The 24151-nt window shown below is 34.5% G+C and overlaps 1 protein-coding gene and 1 pseudogene across 1 annotated transcript in view; one reads left to right on the top strand and one right to left on the bottom strand.

Annotated features, from left to right (window-relative positions):
• Window positions 1-1533: 1533 nt before the first annotated feature.
• On the top strand, window positions 1534-3439 carry LOC111387303 (annotated as a pseudogene).
• Window positions 3440-4335: 896 nt separating this feature from the next.
• The window catches only part of LOC111387278 (calmodulin-binding protein 60 B-like), a 48220-nt gene continuing 28404 nt past the window's right edge, over window positions 4336-24151 (bottom strand). The window contains exon 9 of the mRNA XM_023011821.1: window positions 4336-4794. Within this exon, the coding sequence (XP_022867589.1) occupies window positions 4596-4794 (199 nt within the window). The 3' untranslated portion in view covers window positions 4336-4595. The remainder of the gene's footprint in view (window positions 4795-24151) is intronic.

The following is a 24151-nucleotide window of genomic DNA, read 5'->3' as shown; positions in this document are numbered from 1 at the left end:
GATCTCGAGCTCATAAATTTTGGGAGGAAGGGCTTGGTCCCTACCTTGTTGAAAATTTTGAAAGAAGGTAGCTCGACCTTGAGCTTGTTAATAAATTTTGAAAGAAAGGGCTTGATCCCTACCTTGTAAAGGATTTCGGCAAGAATGAACTCGACCTCGAGCTTTACCAAAATTTAAAATGAAGGAGCTCGACCTGAGCTTTCCAAGATATGAATTGAAGGAGCTCAACTTGGAGCTTTGTTGAAAAATTTTAAAGTAAGGGCTTGACCCCTTCCATGTATAGAAGTGGAAAAGAAGGAGCTCGACCTCGAGCTCCGTTTAAAATTTTTGAAAAGAATGAGCTCAACGAATAGACAATGGTTCATATAGGAGACAGCCAAAACTCAATGTACGATAATTATCCCGAGCCCTTGTGTCTGGGATTAGACAGTGTATTGAGCTTAAGGACAGTCTCGAGCCAATGTGAGAGACTTATCTCGAGCTCTTGTGGTTAGGATTTGAAAATGGATTGAGCTCGAGGATAGGCCCCTGAGCTCAACGTGACACAATTATCCCGAGCTTTATGGCTGGGATTTGGCATTGGATTGAGCTCAAGGACAGGTCCTCGAGCTTGACGTGACACAGTTATCCAGAGCTGTAGTGGCAGAGATTTGACATTTTATTGAGCTCGAGGACAGGGCCCCAAGCCCAACGTGAAATGATATGCTGAGCTCTATTCCCATGGATTTGAGAATAGGTTGAGCCTGACAAGCTCGGGATAGACTCGTAGTCGGGTTTTTTACTTGAGGCATTGTGGGACCTGGATGTGCTTACCCGTGGTAAGGCTTAGAATACCTGCACGGGGTAAGGCTTGCCATTCTTGCTCAGGGCAAGATTTTGATGTGCTTGCATGGGTGCGTGGGTCAAGGCTGGAGTGCTTGCTCGGGACAAGACTTTGAGGTACTTGCACTGGGGGCAGGGCTTAGAGTCCCTGAGCAGGGCAAGACTTAGAGTGCTTGCGATGAGCAAGGCTTTAAGTGCTTGCGTGGGACAAGGTTTTAGTGCCTGCTCATGACAGGCCTTCGGTGCCTGCCCGTGGCTTTGATGCTTGCTCGTGGCTTTTGATGGTGCTTGCTCGTGACAGTGCTTTGGTGCCTGTGCGTGACAAGGCTTTTGATACTAAATGTATGTCTACAAGATGAAGCAATAGTTAAAAGCAAATTGCTATATCATAATAAAGTAAGTGCTCAAGGACAACTTGGCATGAATTATAAAAATAAATTGCTTAAGGGCACGCAAGGCCAAAAGGACACAAATTAAGCAATTTACATACCCGAGGGCAGGGATAGCTATTTGCAATAAAGCTTTAAGTTGTGGTCATTCCACTAGCAGCTTTTCTGTTAGGCTTGAGCCTAAGCTCTACTAGTACTTCCACGTGGACTAGCCTTCCACAATGTTCAAGTGACCAACCTCGAGGTCGTGGGTGTGGACTCTATGCCTAAGGTCCCAACAACATGAACACTAAGAACGAAACCTCGAGTTTGAGCATCAGCCATGAATTTGCTTTCTGGTGTTGGGGTCGGTGGTGCTTAGGTTTAGCAGTTGATTCAAGCTAATAAGTTGTTGACGATGTTCCTTGAATGCTCTAGTGGTAACAACTGTTGGTTGGGAGTATTGGTATTTCTGTTAATTTTTTTTGAGGAGTTGGAGGATCTTCAGCAGGAGGATGTTTAGAATGGATGAGCTTCCTGAAGGAAGACCTAATTGTGTATTCACCATGGCTTTTGGTAGTAATTCCCACAGAAGGCGTCATTGATGCTACCAAAAATCATACCTGGTAGATCTCCCTGGCATGAGGACTAAGAAAGAGTACGAACAAGGCATTCCGGTACCTGCAACAAAGGCAACGAGGTGTGTCCTCGTCGCCCCTCCGATGCTTAAGTTAGAAGGAGAATATATATGAGGATATATGCTGAAATTGTATGTAAAGGCGTACCTAAATAATGGACCTGGGTCATGTATTTATAGAGGTAGGTAGTGTACTCTTAGTAGGATTGAATTAGTTGGATATTCTCATCCAATAGGGTCCTACTTGAGAGGAGTATTTTATTTGTAATATAATTGCATGACCAATGATGCTATTGTTGACATAGAGTTCCCGTGGATGTAGGAGTCCTGAGTTGAGGTGTTTGAATCATATTAGAGTCCTTAGAAGGTTGGACTTCTTATGGGCTTGACAAAAGGGGGGTTCGGTATGAAGAGAATAACTCAAGAACTCATGAACCCCATATATCAAAAGAATGCCCGAGGACACTACCGATCAGATTACGAGGATGCAAATTGCCACTCCTCTGGTATATTACCGCGAGGATTATGTGCCCCAATATGTGATGAGCAAGACCTTGTGAGTCCTTGGGGAAATCACCTCGAGAGGTTGCCAAAAGTGACTATATCAATATCTATTCTAGCAATTAATGATGTCTCCGCAGGTAACTTCTACAAGATTTTGACATAACATGGGGAGATGGTCAGGCTAAAACACTCGATAATGGTGATCTTCTCACGCTCTCATTGGACAAAGCTTCTGGCTTTGGATTCCAATCCAAGAATGAATTTCTGTTTGGAAAAATTGATATGCAGCTTAAACTTGTACTTGGACACTCAGTCGGCACTGTCACCGCCTACTATATAAGTTTTTCACTTCCCCTGCCCGCATTTCTGGGCTTTGGTCATTAGTAGTTAAATTTTGACCGTACTTATTGTAGTTATCTTCGCAAGGATCGACACATAATGAGATAGACTTCGAGTTCTTAGGGAACCTAAGTGGTGACCCATATATTCTTCACACTAACGTCTTCAGTCAAGGAAAAGGCTACAGAGAGTGGCAATTCTACCTTTGGTTCGACCCAATTGCAGATTTTCACACGTATTCCATACTATGGAACCCAGAAAGGATCATGTGAATGCAATATTCAGTATCCTGAAATCTAAATCAAGCCAGAGCAAGTTTTATCATAACTTTTTACTTACTGAATGTTTCCTCAATTTCATATTTTCTGTGGATGGCACTCCCATCAGGGAATTCGAGAACTCTGAGTCCATTGGAGTTCCATACCCGAATAGGCAAGCGATGAGGATATATTCTAGCCTGTGGAACGGGGACGACTGGACAACTAGAGGCGGGCTTGTGAAAACAAACTAGAGTCAGGCTCCATTTACTGCCTCCTCTAGGAATTAGAATGCAAATGCCTGTATTTGGTCCTCACGGTCGTCAGCTTGCAGTTCCAACTCTCTACCTCCAACATCCAACCCTGCATGGCTAAATGAAGAATTGGATACCACAGGACAAGAAAGACTGAAATGGGTGTAGAAATATTATATGATCTACAATTACTGCTCGAATGCAAAACGCTTCCCACAAGGCTTCCCACCAGAGTGTATTATCAACATCGCACAATGATAAACCCTGCAGAGGGTACATAAAAATTTTCAATTCGTTTTTGTTAATATAAAAAGTTTTTTGGCATCATATAGGCATATATACCGTGGCTCCCTACTTTTCTGTTTAATAGAATTCTTCGATTTCACCTTTTCGGTACCTACTGACTGGCTTTGAACCAGTATAGGAATGTTCATTTATCACTATCTTATATATCGAAAAATGTGAGATTCCAGCTTTGAACCAGCATAGGAATGTTCATTTATCACTATCTTGTGTATTGGCAAATATGAGATTCCATTTATATTTCTTATAAATTATACAACACTAAACGTCATTCATGTTGCAGGCAAAAACCATGACTATAATTCATTTCTCTAGTATAATAATAATAGAAATGATCTCCTATTTACGATGGACAAAAGTTGTAATGCTCACCTACTACTGTGATGACGCGACGTCAGCGGTCAAAAGAAAAAAGTTTGATTTGTGGACGTGACAACGCCACGTTAACAATGAGCGATAGTTATCTAGGAACATGAGATCATCTCTTATAATACTATCTATCATCAATCAACACTAATGTCTCACGAAACTATGCGATAGATATTTTAATCCTTGACTAAGCAAAGAATGCGTAATGATATCTGCAACTGCTCCTAAGGTTAACAGCCATGTTAGATAATGCAATTATTGTTTTGAGAAAACTTCTCCAAAATATAATTCTAACGTTTATTCAGGCAAACGTGTAGATTCCATGTACTTCATCACGGGCTAAAAGGGTAAAGTCTATGAACGACCCAAGGAGATAGAAGCTATAAATAAAGAATTTGGAAATCACAATGCAACTGAAATGAACACGTACATAATGTATATTAGCAATCATTTGCAGAAATTTTAACATTGAAATCATAATCTGATGAAAATACTTAATTAAACAGAAAGTTATAAAAGCGAACAACATACTGTACATATGACCGTACAGGAGATTCGTTGTAATTTCAAATAAACGAAACAACAGAGGTTTTCAAAGCTCGGAAAATGTGGAGTCCTGAAACCTAGTGAATCTACTTGGTCTGAAGAAGAGTTTCAGCAATTGTCAGATCCAGTTGATGGTTAAGATTCAACGCCAAACTCCATCACCAGAGCAAATTCTATTCGTCTTCCAACTCCACATCTATGCCCTCCTCTCAGCTGCCTTTTTCCTGATAACCCCTCTCATTTCAGCCTTAATTTTTGGCCAACCCATCTCATTAATGGAGGCGTGACCTCCCAAGCAGAAAAGCCGAAGCAACATCTGCATATCTTCTTTTTCAAGCATTTTGTGACTTCTGATGCAATTTTCCTCCTCTGATAAGAAGTCATCAACACCCTCCACCCGATTATGGGACCAGTCCTCAAAAGGATTAAGATTCGCTTGCTGAATAGACGAGTTTCCCACTTGGAATGATGATGACAGAGGTGGACCGAGGGCAACCCCAAACCTATCATCATATGATAGGTTAACCTGCTGGTCAGGCTGAGTAAAAGAGGTGGTATCAAACTGGGTGTGGGAACTGGAATTCATAAGCTGAGACTGGTTTGAATATCGAGTAATCATATTGTCGTGACATCCCATGCTGAAAGGCCGAAGCAAGTGCTGCATATCATCATTTCCAAGCATTTCAGATAAGAAGTCATCAACACCCTTCACCCGATTATGGGACCAGTCCTCAGAAGGAATAAGATTCGCTTGCTGAATAGAAGAGATTCCCGCTTGGAATGATGGTGACAGAGGTGGACCAAGAGCAACCCCAATCCTATCATCATATGATAAGTTAACCTGCTGGTCAGGCTGAGTAAAAGAGGTGGTATCAAACTGGCTGCGGGAACTGGAATTCATAAGCTGAGACTGGGTAGAATATCGAGTAATCATATTGTTGTAAACTGAACCTGGGATTGAGAAGAAAAAATTACTAATTTTCACAATGCATTACGAAACAAATGTCCGTGCGGCCATCTATATGAACTTTCAAGAAATAATAGAGGATTCAAAAAGAATAGAATATAATTGTACATGCATTTTCCTGATCTGTCGCATTTCAAGAAATAGTAAAGGTTACCAGTGAAGATGACCAAAAGAGAGTGGAATAAAAAAGAGAGCGACAGAGATTGTATAATGGTATGCGCACTTTCCTGATCTGTGTGCCAACCACCCCCACCACCAACCCAAACAATCACCCTTCCACCACCAAGAACACAAATCATTTCCTAGCTCCAAAATCCATGACACATTTCCAGGTTGTTATCTATGGTTTAAAGCCTCGACCGTGCTACTAAGATAGATGATCACCTCTTAAAATATTCTATATATATAGGCGGGAAAAGGGGAGCCACCATAATCCCCTCCCAGAAAAAGAAAGGTCAAGAACACCAGAAATACTCCAAAGCAGCCCCCCCCCCACGCCCATCCCCACCCAAAACCCCAGCAACAAACCCAAAAATGAAAAAATAAAAAATTGAAAGTGGAGAACGTATTTCATTCTCAGGCCCTTAACAGCTGAAATAGATGTGACAAATTAAAGAAAATGCCAACACTTACGAGCTGCTCACACTTTAAATAAATGCCCCTTGGAAACGTGTAAAGCAGAGGAAACTGTACCTCTCAGAAAGTTCGACAATTATTACGACTATATTTTTTTGGCTAGATCTCAATTGTCAACTGTCAAGTGAAAAAGGAATGTTCTCAGTAAGGTCAAACCTACCTCCAGTTAGCACGTTCGGGTCGATTGACGATTGGTCAGTTGGAACTGATACTGGCAATCTCTAAAGTGGAAGCTGATTATCCAGGGGGAAATACATGAAAATAGCCTATAAAAAAAAAGCCGTTTTTCTAAAATGACATTTGGTCACTTTACATACTTAAAATACCTTTTATTTAGATATTACATAACAAGTCATTATACTATAGAAATTTTCTAATTTAGTCATTAAAATTAAATATTACTTGAATTTTAATATATATATTTTTATTTGATTTATTTGATTTTTGTTTGCTTTAAGTAGCCTCCTCCATTATCAGAGCCATAGAGATCATGAAAATTAAAATAAGAGAAATAGATAATTATTATAAATTAGAAGAAGAAAAAGGAAGTTATATATTTTTAAAACGTATTTCTAATAAATTAAAAATAATGACATTGACAATAGTAAAAGAATTATCCAGAGAAATAAAAAAAATATTAGAAAAATTAATAATAGAAACAATAAAGGAGATATATACATATGAAAAAATTATTAATATATATAAAGATGAAGAAATTAATTTATATTACAAATAGAAGTATAAGTGTAAATAATAATACAAATTTAAAATTAAATAAATTAATTATAAAAATGGAAAAAATACAAGAAAAATACTAGATACAATGTTAATAATAAAAAGAAATAAGAGTATCAAATAAATGACAATTAATAAAATTAAAATTTGAAAGATTAAGATTTGAGACTAAATATTTCAGTATAGTAAAAGAAGAATTAATAGATCCAGATATAGCCAATAGAAGATTTGGAAAAATAATAGATAATAAAGAAGATAAAAGATGTAAATTAACTTATACGTTAGGAAGATGAATTTAATATGTCAATAAATGAATATATAGGAGAATTAAAATCATTAATAAAAATGTTAATAAATGATATACAAGATTTAAGAAATGAAGTAAGGGAAACAAGAAATGATATAAATATATTAAAAATTGAAATTAGAGAAATAAAAGAAAATAATAAAAATAAAAAAAGAAAATAGATAAAAAAAATTAATAGAAAAAGAAATGACTCGAATAGATAAGAAATATATTGAGAAAGAGTATAATAATAGAAACATGAAGTATGGACGATGAATTTAAGAAAAATATGTTACCAACATTATTAGAAGAAGAACTAGAAGAAGAAGAATCTAGAGAAAAAAATATTAAGAAAGTTAAAAGTAGAAGAAAAATGATAAAGATGAATGAGGAATTAGACTTACTTATAGAAAATTTTGATCAATTAAGTTTAAGTAATATAAATGAATACCAAGTTTTAATGAATACTGGAGGAGGACCTAATCCAATAGGAACTTCTAAACAAGAATTACAAAATTTAGATGAAAGTTATGCACCTATATATAATAAACCATATAGACAATTTTATGATAAAGTAAGAAATAGACATCCAACTAAGGGAAATAAATATAGAGACATGTTTGAATTAAATGATAATTATGATAAACCTATTAATCATGGAGGAATAAAATTGAATTTAAATTGTAAAATAGATACTAAAAAAGCTTTATTAACTCGGGCAGATTTAATGACATTATTTTTTTTATATAATAAATATGACACATGGGAAATTACTGAAAGAATAATAGATTTCTTAATAGCATCCTTTGAAAGAGATGTTAGACATCGGTGATAATGAATAAGTAATAATACAAAAATATTAATAAAAAAAATGTAAAAATAGAAATAATAAAATCACATAAACAAGGTATAGAAAAGTTAGTAGAATATATTTCAAATGAATTTTTAGAAGAAATTTGGATAAGAAATGCTGAAAGAGAAGAAATAAAAGAAAAAGATAATGTTAGAATTAAACTAATAAATTTAACAATATGTTATATGTATAAAATTAAAGAATATATTTGTGAATTTATAAATTATCATTATGTTCAATTTTATAGTAATGAGAACTAAGAAGTATACCAAGATATGTATTATAATAAATTACCAGGTTCATGGGGAATATATTTTAAAATAGAATTTGAAAAATATGTTAGAGATAATATTGGAATACCAAGGATCAAGAATAAAAATTTTATTTGAAAGACTTGCATATATATGTCAACAAAGACAATTAATGAAAAAATCAGGAAAACTAATTAGAATATGTTGTGAAGATATGAAAAATCCTATACAATTTGGATGTAATCCTAAAAAAGAGTTAATAAAAGAAAATATAAAAATAAAAAATTTAAAAATTTTAGAAATTTTAATAAAAAATATATAAAACCTAGAAGGAAATATTATAAAAAAAATATCCCATATGGTCAACAGAAAAATAAAAGTTATAAAAAAAAATAAAAGGCAATGTAAATGTTGGAATTGTGGAGAAATAGGTCATATAAGCCCTGATTGTGATAAAAAGAAAGTTAAAACATTACAAAAAGAATATTTGGAAACAAAACAAGAATTAAGTGAAATATCAGATATTGACGAATATTATAATCAAGAAGTTTATTTTGATAAGTAATAATCAAGAAGTTTATATAAGCGAAATAGAGGATGATGAATCAGAATCTGAATAAGGAAATAGAAGAAATAGAAAGTAATAATATAAATATACAAGAATATGAAGGAATAGAAGGATATGGATTAAAAATTACATTTGATAACAATAAATTTAGAAAATTACAAAAATTATCTTTAGATTTAAAAATAGGGAAATGAGAAGTCTTAGATAAAATTTAGAAAAGAGAAAGAATAGTAATAAATGAATATCGTAAAAAAAAAAAAAAAAAAACCATAGATGTTAGAACAACAGATGGACAACATAAATTAAATCTTTTAACAAAAAATATGGTTGAAGAACTATTAACAAAGGGAGATGTCTACAATGCATTTATATATTGCATGAAAAGAAAAAGCGATGAGTATAAGTTGGGATTGATTGTAATATTGGCATACGTCTTGTGGGCCACGGAGGAAAGCACCTACATCGATTTATGGTGGCTGGACTTGGTAGATGATTTGGACAGGTTTGATAGGTGTCCGTGAGGGGGGGGGGGGAAGATTTAATTTGAATATACCATGAATGTATTCAGACATGAAATATGAGGTAAATTGAAAAGTTACGATGTCGCAGGAGAGTCACATTGTCGGTATTCGTTGCATGGCTTTCCCTTCTCTATAATGGTACGAACAAACAATACACTTAACTTGTAATATTTTTTATATATAAATTTGTGTCATGAGATAGTAATGTTTGTTTTATAATAGATTTGGGTATTCGAACAATTCCAACTTTGGGAATAAAGTTTGTTACAAAATATCCAGATATCCCAAGAATGGTTGCTTGGAAAATGTTGAAAAGGTTAGCGTCTGTCGTTATTGATATTGTGTTGAAATTGAAAGAGGTAAATTTACTTTTTTTTTTTTAAAGTTTAAAGAGGGCAAATTATGGAATTAGCTTACTGGATGACTAATGATTTGCAGATTTAGCCCTGTTTGTTTTCCATTAATGTAAGAATAAGAATGAAAAATATAGTCGTTACAGTTCCACACAAGAGATAGAAATTCAAATATGATGGTTTGATGTGATGGATAACGGTCATATTTTTTACTTTAATGGCCAAATAATGGGAAGCAAACAGGGACTTAATATTTGTAGTGGGACGTTAATTCTACATTGATTCCCACTGAAGCCGAACTCGATAAGGTCTATTGGAAAGATTTAACACCGATCGCGGAAGAAGATGAGGGTGGTTTACACCATTTTGAAGGAGATGAGGCTGAGCATGATGCCGAGCCACATAATGCATACCACTAAGAGTCTTCGAGAACAGCTCAACCTCCATAGGTCTGTTTTGAGATTAACATAGCGGATTTATTGAGAATGGAAATGGAAAAAACTTGAGGGAATGCTTCAAGCAGTCATATCGACTTGACTTGATCGGGTGGAGAAAAATGTTGACAAGTTGGTAGAATAGTCTATGGCAGGTCGGTTCTATTCAGCAACTAGTGCATTTGATAGTGCCACGAGTAGCACAGCTTAAATACCATAATATGAACCGAATGGTGTGTTGGAAAAGGAGGTTGGATTTGATTATGTGTCAAATGTGCTTGCTGCTAAAAGAAAGGAGAAGCGCTTGAGGAGGACCCAAAGTTAGAGACGGTGGTTAGAGGAAAAAATGTAGGAGAGAAGAAAACCGAGGTTGGATCTGAGAATGATATAGAGGAGCAAGAAAATGAAAAAATGGTCGAAGAGGGTGTTGGAAAAGAAACAATATTAGAGAAAGAGCATCCCGACGTAGAGAAAGGTATTGCTGATTTTGTGACGCTTGAGAAGTATGATATGGATGCGAATGAATCCACGGAAAGGTATGTAAAAATTAATTTGAAGTTCAGTTTTAGTCTTTATAACCAAATGAAACAAATTTTAGATTTCTAATTGTTGGTACTTGCAACATATAGGCGACAGTGTACAAATCGATGAGGCGGGATGTGATCCATCAAAATGACGAGGGTATCATCCGAAGAAAAAAGCATGGTTATGGTGTTCTCCCTATATGGACCCGACAAAGAAGAGAAAGTTGTTGGACATCAATGTATACTATTCTTATTGAGAAGTAGATCCCATGAAGGTTGAGGCTTTTTTCAAATGGACGAAAACTGCATCTTCTAGGTAAATTATTACATATAATTGCAAGTACATGTAAAAGTAATGACAGTATTACATAAATATAACTTCATGTTAATTTTGTCATATGCACAACCAAATTATACCTTTGCGCTTTTATAATGTTCAAACAAAAAAATTGATGGATCTTTTAAATGAGAATGGTTGGATTACTAGAAGTATAAGTAATCCAACTTTAATGATTTTATGATAATGTCGCACAAGAATTCAGTTTGAATTTATTAGTTTATTTTTGTAGATTATTAACAAGGCCCTATACCAGATACGAGAAAGGGCTTCCAAGTTTCTCAATCTATTCCAGGAAGACTGTTGCATATTGGATACTTATTTCTATCAATTTATTGTCAATGCACATAGTCAGTTACAGTCGAGTAAAGAGCTCAACTATAGTAAGAGTTTGATTAATTACGTGAGCGAGGCTAATTTGGAGCTCGATAAACCTTGGAAGGACTGTAGATATTTGTAAATTCCTTGTTGTACCTGTGACCATTGGTTTGCAGTTCAAATCGACATCGAGGAATGGACCATTTTTATGTTCGACAGTCTAAAGGGTCACATCGCAGGATAGCACTGGAAGCTTACTTACTATCTCTACAGGTGGTTATTCCATTGCTAATAAAATCCCATGTCACGAGTGAAAATAAATATAGCATAGAGAAGTTCAAATTTGTGAACGTGAAAGATGTTCCCCAACAAGTGAATGGATAAGAATGACTAATTTCATAATTGGGAGTACTAGATTATTTTGAGTGTTGGAAATTAATACAATAATTTCACAACTTTTTTCTAGATCTGATTGCGAAATTTTCGCTATCAAATACATAGATTTTCTGCAAGCGAATATAAACATAAATACAATTCGATCAGATTATGTACCATTATGGCGAAAGAAATTGGCTGCACAGTTGTTGGCTTGGGACTTCAAACTGTGGATTGTGTTTTGCTGCTTTTTCATATTTTGATAACATTATGTAGTGATTTGATTTTTTTTGCTGGAGTAACTGCTATTTTGGAATCTCCTAAAACTTTCAAGTTTACATATTATACATGCCATATTGTTGAGTTTTATATGTACAAGTTTACATATTTTCCATTGTCTTCCATTGCCATATCGTTTCAGTATAAAATGCACAATCTTGTCCTTATTTTCGTAATGACCTAGAAGTCGATATGACCATACATAACGACTTGGAAGTCATTCTTCAATTGAGTGGAATAGCTTGGGGCTATCAATAAATAGAAAAGGTATATGCGACCACTATGCGGCCGCATAGTGGTCAAGGCCATGCGGTTGCATAGACCTTTATCGAGAGCAAGGTGGCCACTTGAAGCTTAATAGTGCGACCGCAGTGGTTAAGGCAATGTGGCCGCGCTGTCTACTTGGAAGCATGCTTATTACAAATTCATGACATCCGTAACGTTTTATTTGCGAAGAAAAGAGTTCGAATTCGTTTCAGTTAAAATTGATACTAAAACGAGTTCGAATTCGTTCTTGAGACACAAAACGACATGTATATCATTTCAATATTAAATACACACTGCTTCATTGATTTGCGTAACGACTTTGAAATCGTTCTTAAAGTACAAAATGACTTATATATCGTTTCAGTATGAAAGACTCACTGCTCCACTGTTTTGCGTAACGACCTTGAAATCGTTCCTAAGACACAAAACGACATGTTTATCATTTCGGTATTAAAAACACATTGCTTAACTGATTTGTGTAACGACATTGAAATTGTTCCTGAAACACAACAACGATGTGTATGTCTTTTAGCTATAAAATTCACACTGCTTCGGTGCGTAAGAGGCTTGGACACATATCGTTTATTTTCGTATAGAACGACATTGATATCGTTGTAGTGTAATCGTTCCTGAAATGACATCTCATTACAAATTTGACGAGTTCGAAATTGTTTCAGTTGAAATAATAATTAAACGATATTGGTATCGTTTCTTTACACTCGAATCGACAATTATATCGTTGTGCTTAAATATGACGATTCGACCATCCATGGCCACTCAACATACGTCCGTCATATGTACGACGATAAAAATTGGCCATCGAGCTAGTTCAATCTCACTTGAACAAAATATGGTAATGTTTGTGATTTCATAGTTGTCTATCACCTTCGAGTTGGTTCTAACTCTAACTTCATTTTTAGTGCTTGTAACACATTCAGATATAATCACAAGGTCGTCCATATCACCTGTTATTAATCACAACTTCTGAAAAAACTAAGTACAAGTTTTATCATTCTTCGAATCAACTACTTTCCATGCGAGCGAAAATATTTGAAAATTTGTATCCTGATAAGTTGCTACGAATAGAGTACATTTCATTCTCGATGTCAAGAATGCACCATCAATAGAAATTACATTTCACATTGAGTTGAGGAATCCATGTATAGTTGGTCCCAATGCCATAAAAAGGCACTTGAAATGCCTATCATTAGCAGCATGAATGAATGTCAGTGTACCAGGATTTTGCATCTCCAAAACATGACAATATGTTGGCAATTTCTCATAACTCTCACAGGGTTTCCACGAATCAGTTCACAAGCAAATTTTTTAGCCATATACGCTTTAGTATAGCTTATGGTTATGCCGAACTGTCGATGAATGTCATTAATAATGTCCTTTGATCTGTAAACTTGGTTGACATCTTCATACTTAGGAGTTATGTGGTTTCCAATAACCATATATGAATCATGCCTTTGATCTCTGAGACGAACACTCATGGAGCAAGAGTGACAACCATTGTACTTTCGAACTCTGAAATTGGACTTTCTATGATCTTGGTTGCTCGTAAGTGCCACTTGCAATTTTCATCAATATAAATAATTATATAAGTGCTCTCATTTGACTTCTTAATTTTTTACTTAAAGTGGCACTTCACAGCTAGCAACTGCAATTTTGCTATTAGGTCATGTTTCAATGGAAACAACTGGTTGACTCACACATCTTCATTTTTCGAAATTCTTACTATATCTCATAACAGAGTAAACTTACACTTGCAGTTATAATTTGAGTACATTCAATATCATTACCATTCACTATATTCCGACTATAGGGTTCATGAGTTTGTAACTTAAAATTATTGTCGCCTGCAATAGAATAATTAACTTCGTCATCTAGTCTTCGGGAACTACCTTCACTTACGTCAAAATCATTATAATCTACAAATATTCCATCACCATTGTCATCGTTACCGTCGTTATCTGTTTGATCATGTTTATCCTCGTTCATATTTCCAATTTGTTCTCCACCATCTATTAGTAATAAACATTTTTCATCACAAAAATCTTCTCGATTCTCAACAACTTCATTCGAAAGAGTTACACGAAGAAAAATTTCTCTACAGATAGATATAAACCACTTCACGTTGTTATCACAATTAATTATGATTGGTGCAGCTGAAGATTTAGACATTATCGGGACAAGAGATTAAATCTCCATTTTGTATAGCCTCGTATCGATATTCAATTCCTCTTTAATTTTATCATATTGTTCCACATAAGAAATTATTTTTGCAACAAGAATAGGCATTGTTTTCCCTTTGTCATTCCCAGGATACTTCTATTTCCATGCACCTTCAACTGTCTGCTCATATTCAACTGGATAACAAATCGATATCCATACCATGTCCATGGTGTCCATAACATGTAATTTAAGATATAAATTTTATCAAATTTCAAACATCATACAGTATTGATAACGATATGTGCATCGTCATGGATTTCAAAAAAATATATCTATGTCGTTTAGGATTTCAGAAAACGATATGTATGTCGTTCTGTACTGAAAAAAGTCAAATGTATATTTCACATGAAAACAATGAGAAGAATAGCCAATCATCATTCACCACTTCACATTTCACTTTAATTAATACAAATAAGGGATAATGAGAATAAAATTGGGACGTAACCCATGTTAAAGCTCCAATCTAATCATAAAATGAATCGAAAATCATTATTGACAAATGAACATCACAAACACATATACAACAACGTGAACAAATGATTCAAAGTAATGGAGAAAGGAAGCGGCCCAAATATTGAAAATTTACCATACCCTCTCTTCTTCTCCAAATGCCCAACAAGAATATAGCAAGACTTTATTATTCACTTCAACCAAATAAATGTTTAAGGAAATGGGAATATAGATTTTGTTAAAAGAAGATGATAAGAAAATGAGCATGAAGGCATACCGTAGAGAGTCGTTCATAGAGGAGGATTTCAATTAGGGTTGAAAGGAAATTGAAATGAAAATTAGGACAATAATAACATTTTGCATACAAGGATATTTTACTCTTTTACAAATTCTATTTTCCATGTTTAATAACTTAAAGTCTTTTAATTAATAACCTTAGTTCTTGGCCTTCTTAAATTGTTGTTTAGTTTAACTGAGCCTTTTAAATCAATCCCCCGTGAGATTATCTAGTACTATGATTCCCTACATGTTGTACATGGCTGTGTTTGTGGACTGGTATTTAAGTGTTTGCAACTTTTTATGATTGTTGAGTGGTAGTTAGAAAGGGGTCTGAGATCTTTTTAGGTTTTGCCCTTCAGCTTTGTCCTCTACATAATTAAAACAGTATCAGTATCACTACGTGGGAATGAGTTGAAATGTCTCCCACGCCCTCCTCAATATCTTTTTGTTGAAACGAACTTTGATCAAATTCTCAAAAATAAAATGAAATTTAAGTACTTAAAAATATAAAAAGATCACCTTATTCTTATCTTGTAAAACCAAATTGAAGAAGAAATTGGAGATTTATTCACGTCAAAACCCATTTATACCCAAATTGAAAAGGAGCATTTACATCTTCATTTTCAAATCAAATCTGTCTTCTTCCTTTCCCCATAATCTTGGGTTTTCCCAACCAAATCGCCAGCCGACGAACAACCTAACTACATGCTTGATGAAACACGGCATTGCAATAAAAATTGAGAATAATTTACTATGAAAGAGTGCAAAAAAAGGAAACATGTTAATAACCTTTTGGCACCATTACCAAATTTGGGAGGTAATATCATATGTTTATTTAGAAACATCATCTAATTCTTTTGGGCTCTATTCCTTGATTTTCGACTCGATTTGATTGTGTGTGAATGATTTAATCTCAAACATTTCTCAGCTTCTAGCTCCTTAGAATTTATTATTTTTCCCAAAAATGTTGTTTCATTATGGTAATTTTCCTTATTCAACAACAATTTTCTGTCAATCTCTAGATTTTTTCAAGATATTGTTTGTGGGTTTTTAATTGCCTTTAAAACCGACCACCACTATGTGATTTACCCCATGTCAACTTGCTTGAATTAAACATTTATTGATCCACGTTTGTGATTGCTGGAAAAATGGGGTTTTAATTAGTTGGTTTGACCAACTTTTGACCAATTAATTTAGTGGGTCCCGATAATCGGATATAAGATTTCTTTGGCCAAATGTGTTCTACTCCATGAGTAGATTAATATGGTATATTTATTTTCTCAAAACCAATTTACGGTGAATGAGAAATTAAGGCCAAAAGATGCCCCACTTGATGTTGAAATAAAATAGATGGGAAATTGGAAAATACCAATCCCACGTAGAAAAACTAGAAGAATATAAACCAACTTATATAGCTCAAGTTTGGGACTTGGGTTTGGGCTCCAAGGGGTACCAATATTCTTTGAGGGGAAGAGAACCTACATGCTAGTAGGTTAAGCCAAAGCCCACACGAGCGCGTCGACAGCACGGTCACGGGTCGTGTGCTTGGGCCAAGCTGATATATTTTTTTTTGGTAAAATAACATTTGAATTATATTATTTTATCATTATTTAATAATAATAATTTTATGTTATTATTTTTTTCTTCCCGAATTTTCTGTGTGTGACACGTGGTGCTTCTAAAATTTGACGGTTGAATGTCTAATCGGTTGCGGCGGTTGACTGTCCAAACTGTTTGTGTCTTTTAGACACAACTTTTCAGCGGTTGTGTCTGTTGGGACACAACCTTTCAACATCTATATATACTCCAAAATCAGAATTGATTTTCTACTCTCTCGAAATTATCCCATTGTCCCTGCATCATTTCTATTTTTATAATTCAGTCCTCGAAAATTATTTTTCGTGCATTTTAGTCATCCAGTTTGTGTGGAGAGATCTAAACTTTACAGGTTCACCGGGTCTTGTAATTTGGAGTACTACTATTACAAGACGATATCGTTGTATTTTAGGAAACGAGTGCTGCAATACTGTCAGTACCAGTGCAGGACATTATCGTTTTAAGGAAAAATAGTCAAACTATTGCCTCGACCATTTTCAAAATCATCCAAACGTCGTTACTCTGCCCAAATATACATTACGGTGACACTATTATTTGTCAATATTTTTTAACAATCTTAAAACGATAATGGCAAGTAGTAGTACTTTTGTCGTACCCCCTAACAATGCTCACGGGGAGAAATCGAAAAAATTCACGAGAGTGGATTTTAAGAGATGGCAATAGAAAATGTTGTTCTATCTCATGACTCTGAATCTGGTCAAAATCTTGAGAGAAGATGCTCCAACTGTTGAGGAGAAGGAAACAGATTCTCAAAAATGAGCAGCATTCGATGCTTGGAGTCATAGTGACTTCTAGTGCAGAAATTACATCCTCAATTGCCTTGACAACATACTATATAACGTATACTGTTCCGTCAAAATAGGTAAATTACTGTGGGAATCATTGGAAAAGAAGTTCAAAACAGAAGATGCCTGATTGAAGCAATTCGTTGTAGGCAAATTCTTGGACTTCAAAATGGTAGATTCTAAAATAGTAATTACTCAAGTCCAAGAGATACAACTTATCTTGCACGATATACATGCAGAAGGCATGAAGCTCTGTGAACCATTTTAGGTAGTTGTAATTATCGAAAAATTACCACCAATGTGGAAAGATTTTAAGAACTACCTGAAACATAAACGCAAGGAAATGGGACTTGAAGATTTGATTGTTAGATTAAGAATTGAAGAAGACAATCGAAATGCTGAAAAGAAGTCTGGAATGCAGCAAATGGAGGCTAAAGTCAATTTGGTGGAGCCAAATACTAGCAAGAAAATGAAGCACCCGAATAATGGCAAGCAAAAGAACAAGGCCAAGAAATTCAAAGGAGATTGCTATAACTGCGGTAAGCCTGGTCATATTGCAAAGGACTGCCGGCAGAAAAAGCAAAACAAAAAGGACCAAGTGCACTTGAGTTAAGAAGACAAGACTATCTAACAAAGTGCTGAACTAATGCTCTCGGCTGTTGTATTTGAAGCAAACATGGTGGATAATTCGAGAGAATGGTTTGTTGATACTGGCGCTACTCGTCACGTTTGTGCTGGTAAGGAGATGTTTTCATCTTACACTCCTATCAATGGACGACAACTTTTCATGGGCAATTCGGCAGCATTAAAAGTTATTGGTCTAGGTAAAGTAGTGCTGAAGATGACATCAGAGAAAGAAGTAACACTCATCGATGTGCTGCATGTTCCCGATATTCGCAAAAACTTGGTATCCGGAGCTGGGTTTAGGCTGGTATTTGAATCTGACAAATTTGTATTCACCAAAAATGACATGTTTGTAGGCAAAGGATACTTAGCCAATGGGCTATTCAAATTGAATGTAATGCCTGTACTCCGTGATTTTGATATTAATAAAAATAAATCTTCTGCTTACTTGATTGAGTCTTCTAACTTATGGCATGATAGGTTAGGACATGTAAATGTTAATACTTTACGAAGATTAGTAAGTTCAGATCTATTGCCTTCTATGTTCTTTGATCAAAATCATCGATGCGAAACATGTGTAGAGGCTAAATTAGCGAAAACACCGTTTCATTCAGTTGAAAGGAACTCGAATCCTCTAGAACTAATTCACAGTGATATTTGTGATTTAAAGTTTGTGCAAACTAGAGGAAATAAAAAGTATTTTATTACTTTTATAGATGATTGCACAAGGTATTGTTATGTCTTTTTGCTAAGGAGTAAAGATGAGACTTTAGAAGCATTTAAACAGTACAAGAATGAGGTTGAGAATCAACTAAGCAAACGAATAAAAATTATTCGTAGTGATAGAGGTGGGGAATATGGAGCACCGTTTGATGAATTTTGTTCAGATTCTGGGATTATTCATCAAACTACAGCTCATTATTCACCTCAATCAAACGGTATTGCGGAACGTAAAAATCGTACTCTAAAAGAGATGATGAATGCTATGTTGGTTAGTTCTAGTTTACCACAAAATTTGTGGAGGGAAGCAATTCTTTCAACTAACCACATTCTAAATAAAGTACCACACAAAAGTAGGAATAAAACTCCTTATGAGGTATGAAAAGGTCATAAACATTCGTACAAATACTTAAAAGTGTGGGGTGTTTGGCTAAGGTACGAATACCAAAGCCTAAACAAGTTAAAATAGGGCCTAAAACCATCGATTGCATATTCATTGAATATGCTAATAACAGTAGTGCTTATCGGTTCCTCGTATATAAGTCTGACATTCCGGATATACATGAAAATACTATCATTGAATCTAGGAATGCTGTATTTTTTGAGGACAAGTTTCCTTGTAAAGATAGGAAAGAAATAAGCCCGCAAAAACGAACTTATGATTCTGCAATTAGTAATCCTCAAAGTGATGAAGAACCAAGATGCAGCAAAAGAACCAAAACATCTACATCTTTTGGTCCAGATTTTTTAACTTATATGTTAGAAAATGAACCTAGGACATACAATGAAGCAATGTCTAGTCCAGAAACTCCATTCTAGAAAGAGGCTATCAATAGTGAAATTGATTCTATTATGCAGAATCATACGTGGGAATTGGTAGATCTCCCACCTGGTAATAAACCATTAGGTTATAAATGGATTTTCAAAAGAAAATTAAAGACTGATGGATCAGTTGATAAATACAAGGCCAGATTGGTAGTTAAAGGATTCAAACAAAGGGAAGGCCTTAATTTTTTCGATACATACTCACCTGTGACAAGGATAACATCAATTAGAGTATTAATTACAATCGTAGCATTGCATAATTTGAAAATCCATTAGATGGACGTCAAAACAGCTTTCTTAAATGGTGAGCTAGAAGAAGAAATTTACATGGAACAACCCGAATGATTCATTGCTCCTGGACAGGAGAAAAAGGTGTGTAGACTAGTCAAGTCATTACATGGACTAAAACAAGCGCCAAAACAATGGCATGTAAAATTTGACAAAACTATGTTGTCAAATGGTTTTAAGATTAACGAATGTGATAAATGTATTTATATTAAAACCACACCTAATGCATATGTAATTGTATGTCTATACATTGATGACATGCTAATTGTGGGTAGTAGTTATGATATGATAACAAATACCAAGAAAATATTGACAAAACATTTTGACATGAAAGATATGGGTATTGCAGATGTAATATTAGGAATTAAAATTCTTAAAACATCTGAGGGACTTGTAATGTCTCAATCTCACTATATTGAGACTGTACTTAAAAAGTTTAATATGTATGATGAAAGTCCAATTAAAACACTAGTAGACTTAAGTCTACATTTGGCCAAACATAAAGACGAACTCGTATCTCAATTAGTATATTCTCGGATAATAGGCAGTCTAATGAACATTACAAACTCACTCATCCGGATATTGCATATGCAGTAAACAAACTTAGTAGATATACAAGTAACCCAAATAATGACCATTGGAAAGTACTGGTAAGGTTCTTAGATATCTACGATACACCTCAAATGTTGGATTACATTATACGAGATATCCAACTGTATTAGAAGGATACAGTGATGCTAATTGGATATCATATACAAAAGACTCGAAATCCACTAGTGGGTATGTTTTTACCATTGGTGGTGTGGCTGTATCTTGGAAATCCTCTAAACAAACATGTATAGCTTGATTCACAATGGAATCTGAATTCATAGCTTTAGATAAAGCTGGAGAGGAAGCAGAATGGCTTCGAAATTTTTTAGAGGATATTCCATGTTGGCCTAAGCCTGTACCTGCAATTAGTATACATTGTATAATGGTATAGCATAAAGTAGTATGTATAATGGTAAGTCTCGACATATTCGTCGAAGACATAATACAGTTAAGCAGTTGATCTCAACTAGTGTTATTTCCATAGATTATGTAAAGTCTAGAGAAAATCTTGCGGATCCGCTTACCAAAGGCTTACCAAGAGATCAAGTATACTGCCTATCAAGCGGAATGGGCTTAAAGCCTACTACATAAGAATATTTGTAATGGTAACCCAACCTTGCTGATTGGAGATCCCAAAATCTTGGTTCAATGGGACAACTAAGTTATGAAGATTTAAATAAGAACTTCGGAGTTAACTCCTGCCCATTCCTATGATAAGGAAGTGCTATCTGCAGAAAGTTTTAGGTTAAGTTATACTTTTAATGATTCCTATATCTTGGACTACCTAAGTGGAGTATAGCAGGTACTCTTAATAGGAGATCACCTATACAAGTGTGAAGTGTGGCCACTTCTATGAGAATTTTCAAATGTTTGAATTCTCTAAAGCACTTATGAAATCCAAGAGTTGTTCAGAGCCAAAATGAACACAACATTGAGAACTTGAAAATGTTAGGAAGGTTATTGTTTTGATTCTATTGTCTTGGTTTACAAAAAGGGCTGACAGTTCAAGGCACCACGTTCACTGATTAACCAAGTAAATCCGATAGTATTCTACTATGGAAGGTTCAAACCCATAAGGTACCTATCCAGATGCGATAACATTCCACCTGATCTCTCTATAGGGTCCGCATAGTCTATTGCATTAATTTTCATTCATGTGGGAGATTGTTGGAAAAATGGGATTTTAATTAGTTGGTTTAACCAACTTTTGACCAATTAATTTAGTGGGCCCCGATAATCGGATGTAAGATTTCTTTGGCCAAATATTTTCTATTCCATAAGTAGATTAACATGGTATATTTATTTTCTCAAAATCAATTTAGGGTGAATGAAAAATTAAGGCCAAAAGATGCCCACTTGATGTTGAAATAAAATAGGTGGAAAATTGAAAAATACCAATCCCACATAGAAAAACTAGAAGAATATAAACCACCTTATATAGCTCAAGTTTGAGACTTGGGTTTGGACTCCAGGGATACCAATAATCTTTGAGGGGGAGAGAACCTACATGCTAGTAGGTTAAGCTAAAGCCCACACGCGCGCGCCAACAGCACGATCACGAGTCGTGGGTCGTGGGTTTGGGCCAAGCTGATATATTTTTTTTTGGTAAAATAACATTTGAATTATATTATTTTATTATTATTTAATAATAATAATAATAATAATAATAATAATAATAATAATAATAATAATAATAATAATAATATATTTTATGTTATTATTTTTTTCTTCCCGAATTTTCTGTGTGTGACACGTGGTGCTTCTAAAATTTGGCGGTTGAATGTTTAATCGGTTGTGGCGGTTGACTGTCCAAACTGTTTGTATCTTTTGGACACAACTTTTCGACGGTTGTGTCTGTTGTGACACAACCTTTCAATATCTATATATAGGCCCCCAATATCCCGATTTTAATTCATTCCAAAATCGGAATTGATTTTCTACTCTCCCAAAATTATCTCATTGTCCCTGCATCATTTCTGCTTTTATAATTCAGTCCTCCAAAATTATTTTTCGTGCATTTTAGTCATCCAATTTGTGTGGAGAGATCTAAACTTTACGGGTTCGTCGAGTCTTGTAATTTGGAGTACTACTATTACAAGACGAGGTCGTTGTAAGTTGGGAAAGGAGTGCTGCAATATCGTCGGTACCAGTGCGGGGCATTATCGTTTTAAGGAGAAAGAGTCAAACTCTTGCCTCGACCATTCAAAATCATCAAAACATCGTTACTCTGCCCAAATATACATTACGGTGACACTATTATTTGCCAATATTTTTCAACAGTGATATGATAGGAAAATTATATCTGAGAATAAGAAATCCCTTAACTTTTGCTTTCCTTGTTGTACCATGTGTTTGCTTGCTTGCCAATCTCACTTAACCATAAAATCTAGAGAAACAAACAAAAATCCCAACTTCAAATCAAATACTAACTTGACTAATATTCTTAGTTTAATTCAATAAATGTTAATTTGGCGTCCTCCACACAAGTAGTAGAAAATGGATTAATAAATATTTAATTCAAGCAAGCTGCCTTTAGAATTGACCACTACTTGACTGACATTCTCATTTTTGCTTTAAGTATGGCCATTAGATTTTCGTTTTTTTTTTCTAGCAATTGAAGTACAAAGTCTTGCATTTTGCTAAATACCATTGAATATATTATTGTCGATTTCGGTAAAAATGACGACTTCACCATATGATTTATATTTCTTCCAATTTTGCATATAAAATGGCAACTTCACCATATAAGCTCACCTTACCCGTAAGTGTCAAACTTTTACAAGAGTGATATGTACCTAAAATGATGCTTAAAATTGATATTATACTTTCTCTGCAATGTAATGCTTATTTGATGGGATGAGATGGAAGTAAAAGACAATGTTAAAGATGGCATAATAGAATTGGCTACCGCTTGACTAACATTCTCATTTTTGCTTTAAGAAAGGCCATTAGATTTTCTTTTCTTTTCTAGCAATTAAAGTACAAAGTCTTGCATTTTTCTAAATACCATTAGATATATTATTGTCGATTTTGGTAAAAATGACGATTTCACCATATGATTTATATTTCTTCCAGTTTTGCATATAAAATGGCAACTTCACCATATAAGCTCACTTTACCCATGAGTGTCAAACTTTTATGAGAGTAATATATATACCTAAAATGAGGCTTAAAATTCATATTATACTTTCTCTACAAATTTGATGTTTTCTATCTTCTAAGTTATGAATAATAATAATAATAATAATAATAATAATAATAATAATAATAATAATAATAATAATAGGAGGTTGTGCTTAGAATTGGACTTAATTCCTCTTATTAAACTATTAAGTAATGTCTGAAATAAAGAATAATCTTTCGTGATGATTTCGCATTTGGTTATAAAGCTAGTAATTTGATTTATACAGCTTATGCATATTTTTTTATGTTCTTTACTAGCATTGGTTCGCACTTCAAATCAATCTGGTGGAACGGACAATTTTTAAGTTTGATAGTCTGAAAGGTTACATTCGTAAGGCAGCTTTGAAAGCTTATATTCTAACCTTACAGGAGGTTATTCCTTTGTTAATAAAATTGCAGGTCACAAGTGATGAAAAATATTAGCACGGAAGAGTTCAAATTTATGAAT

The sequence above is a fragment of the Olea europaea genome, unplaced genomic scaffold (genome assembly GCF_002742605.1).
Source record: "Olea europaea var. sylvestris unplaced genomic scaffold, O_europaea_v1 scaffold398, whole genome shotgun sequence".
Lineage (NCBI taxonomy): Eukaryota > Viridiplantae > Streptophyta > Magnoliopsida > Lamiales > Oleaceae > Olea > Olea europaea.
This window is presented reverse-complemented; position numbering and strand designations above follow the sequence as displayed.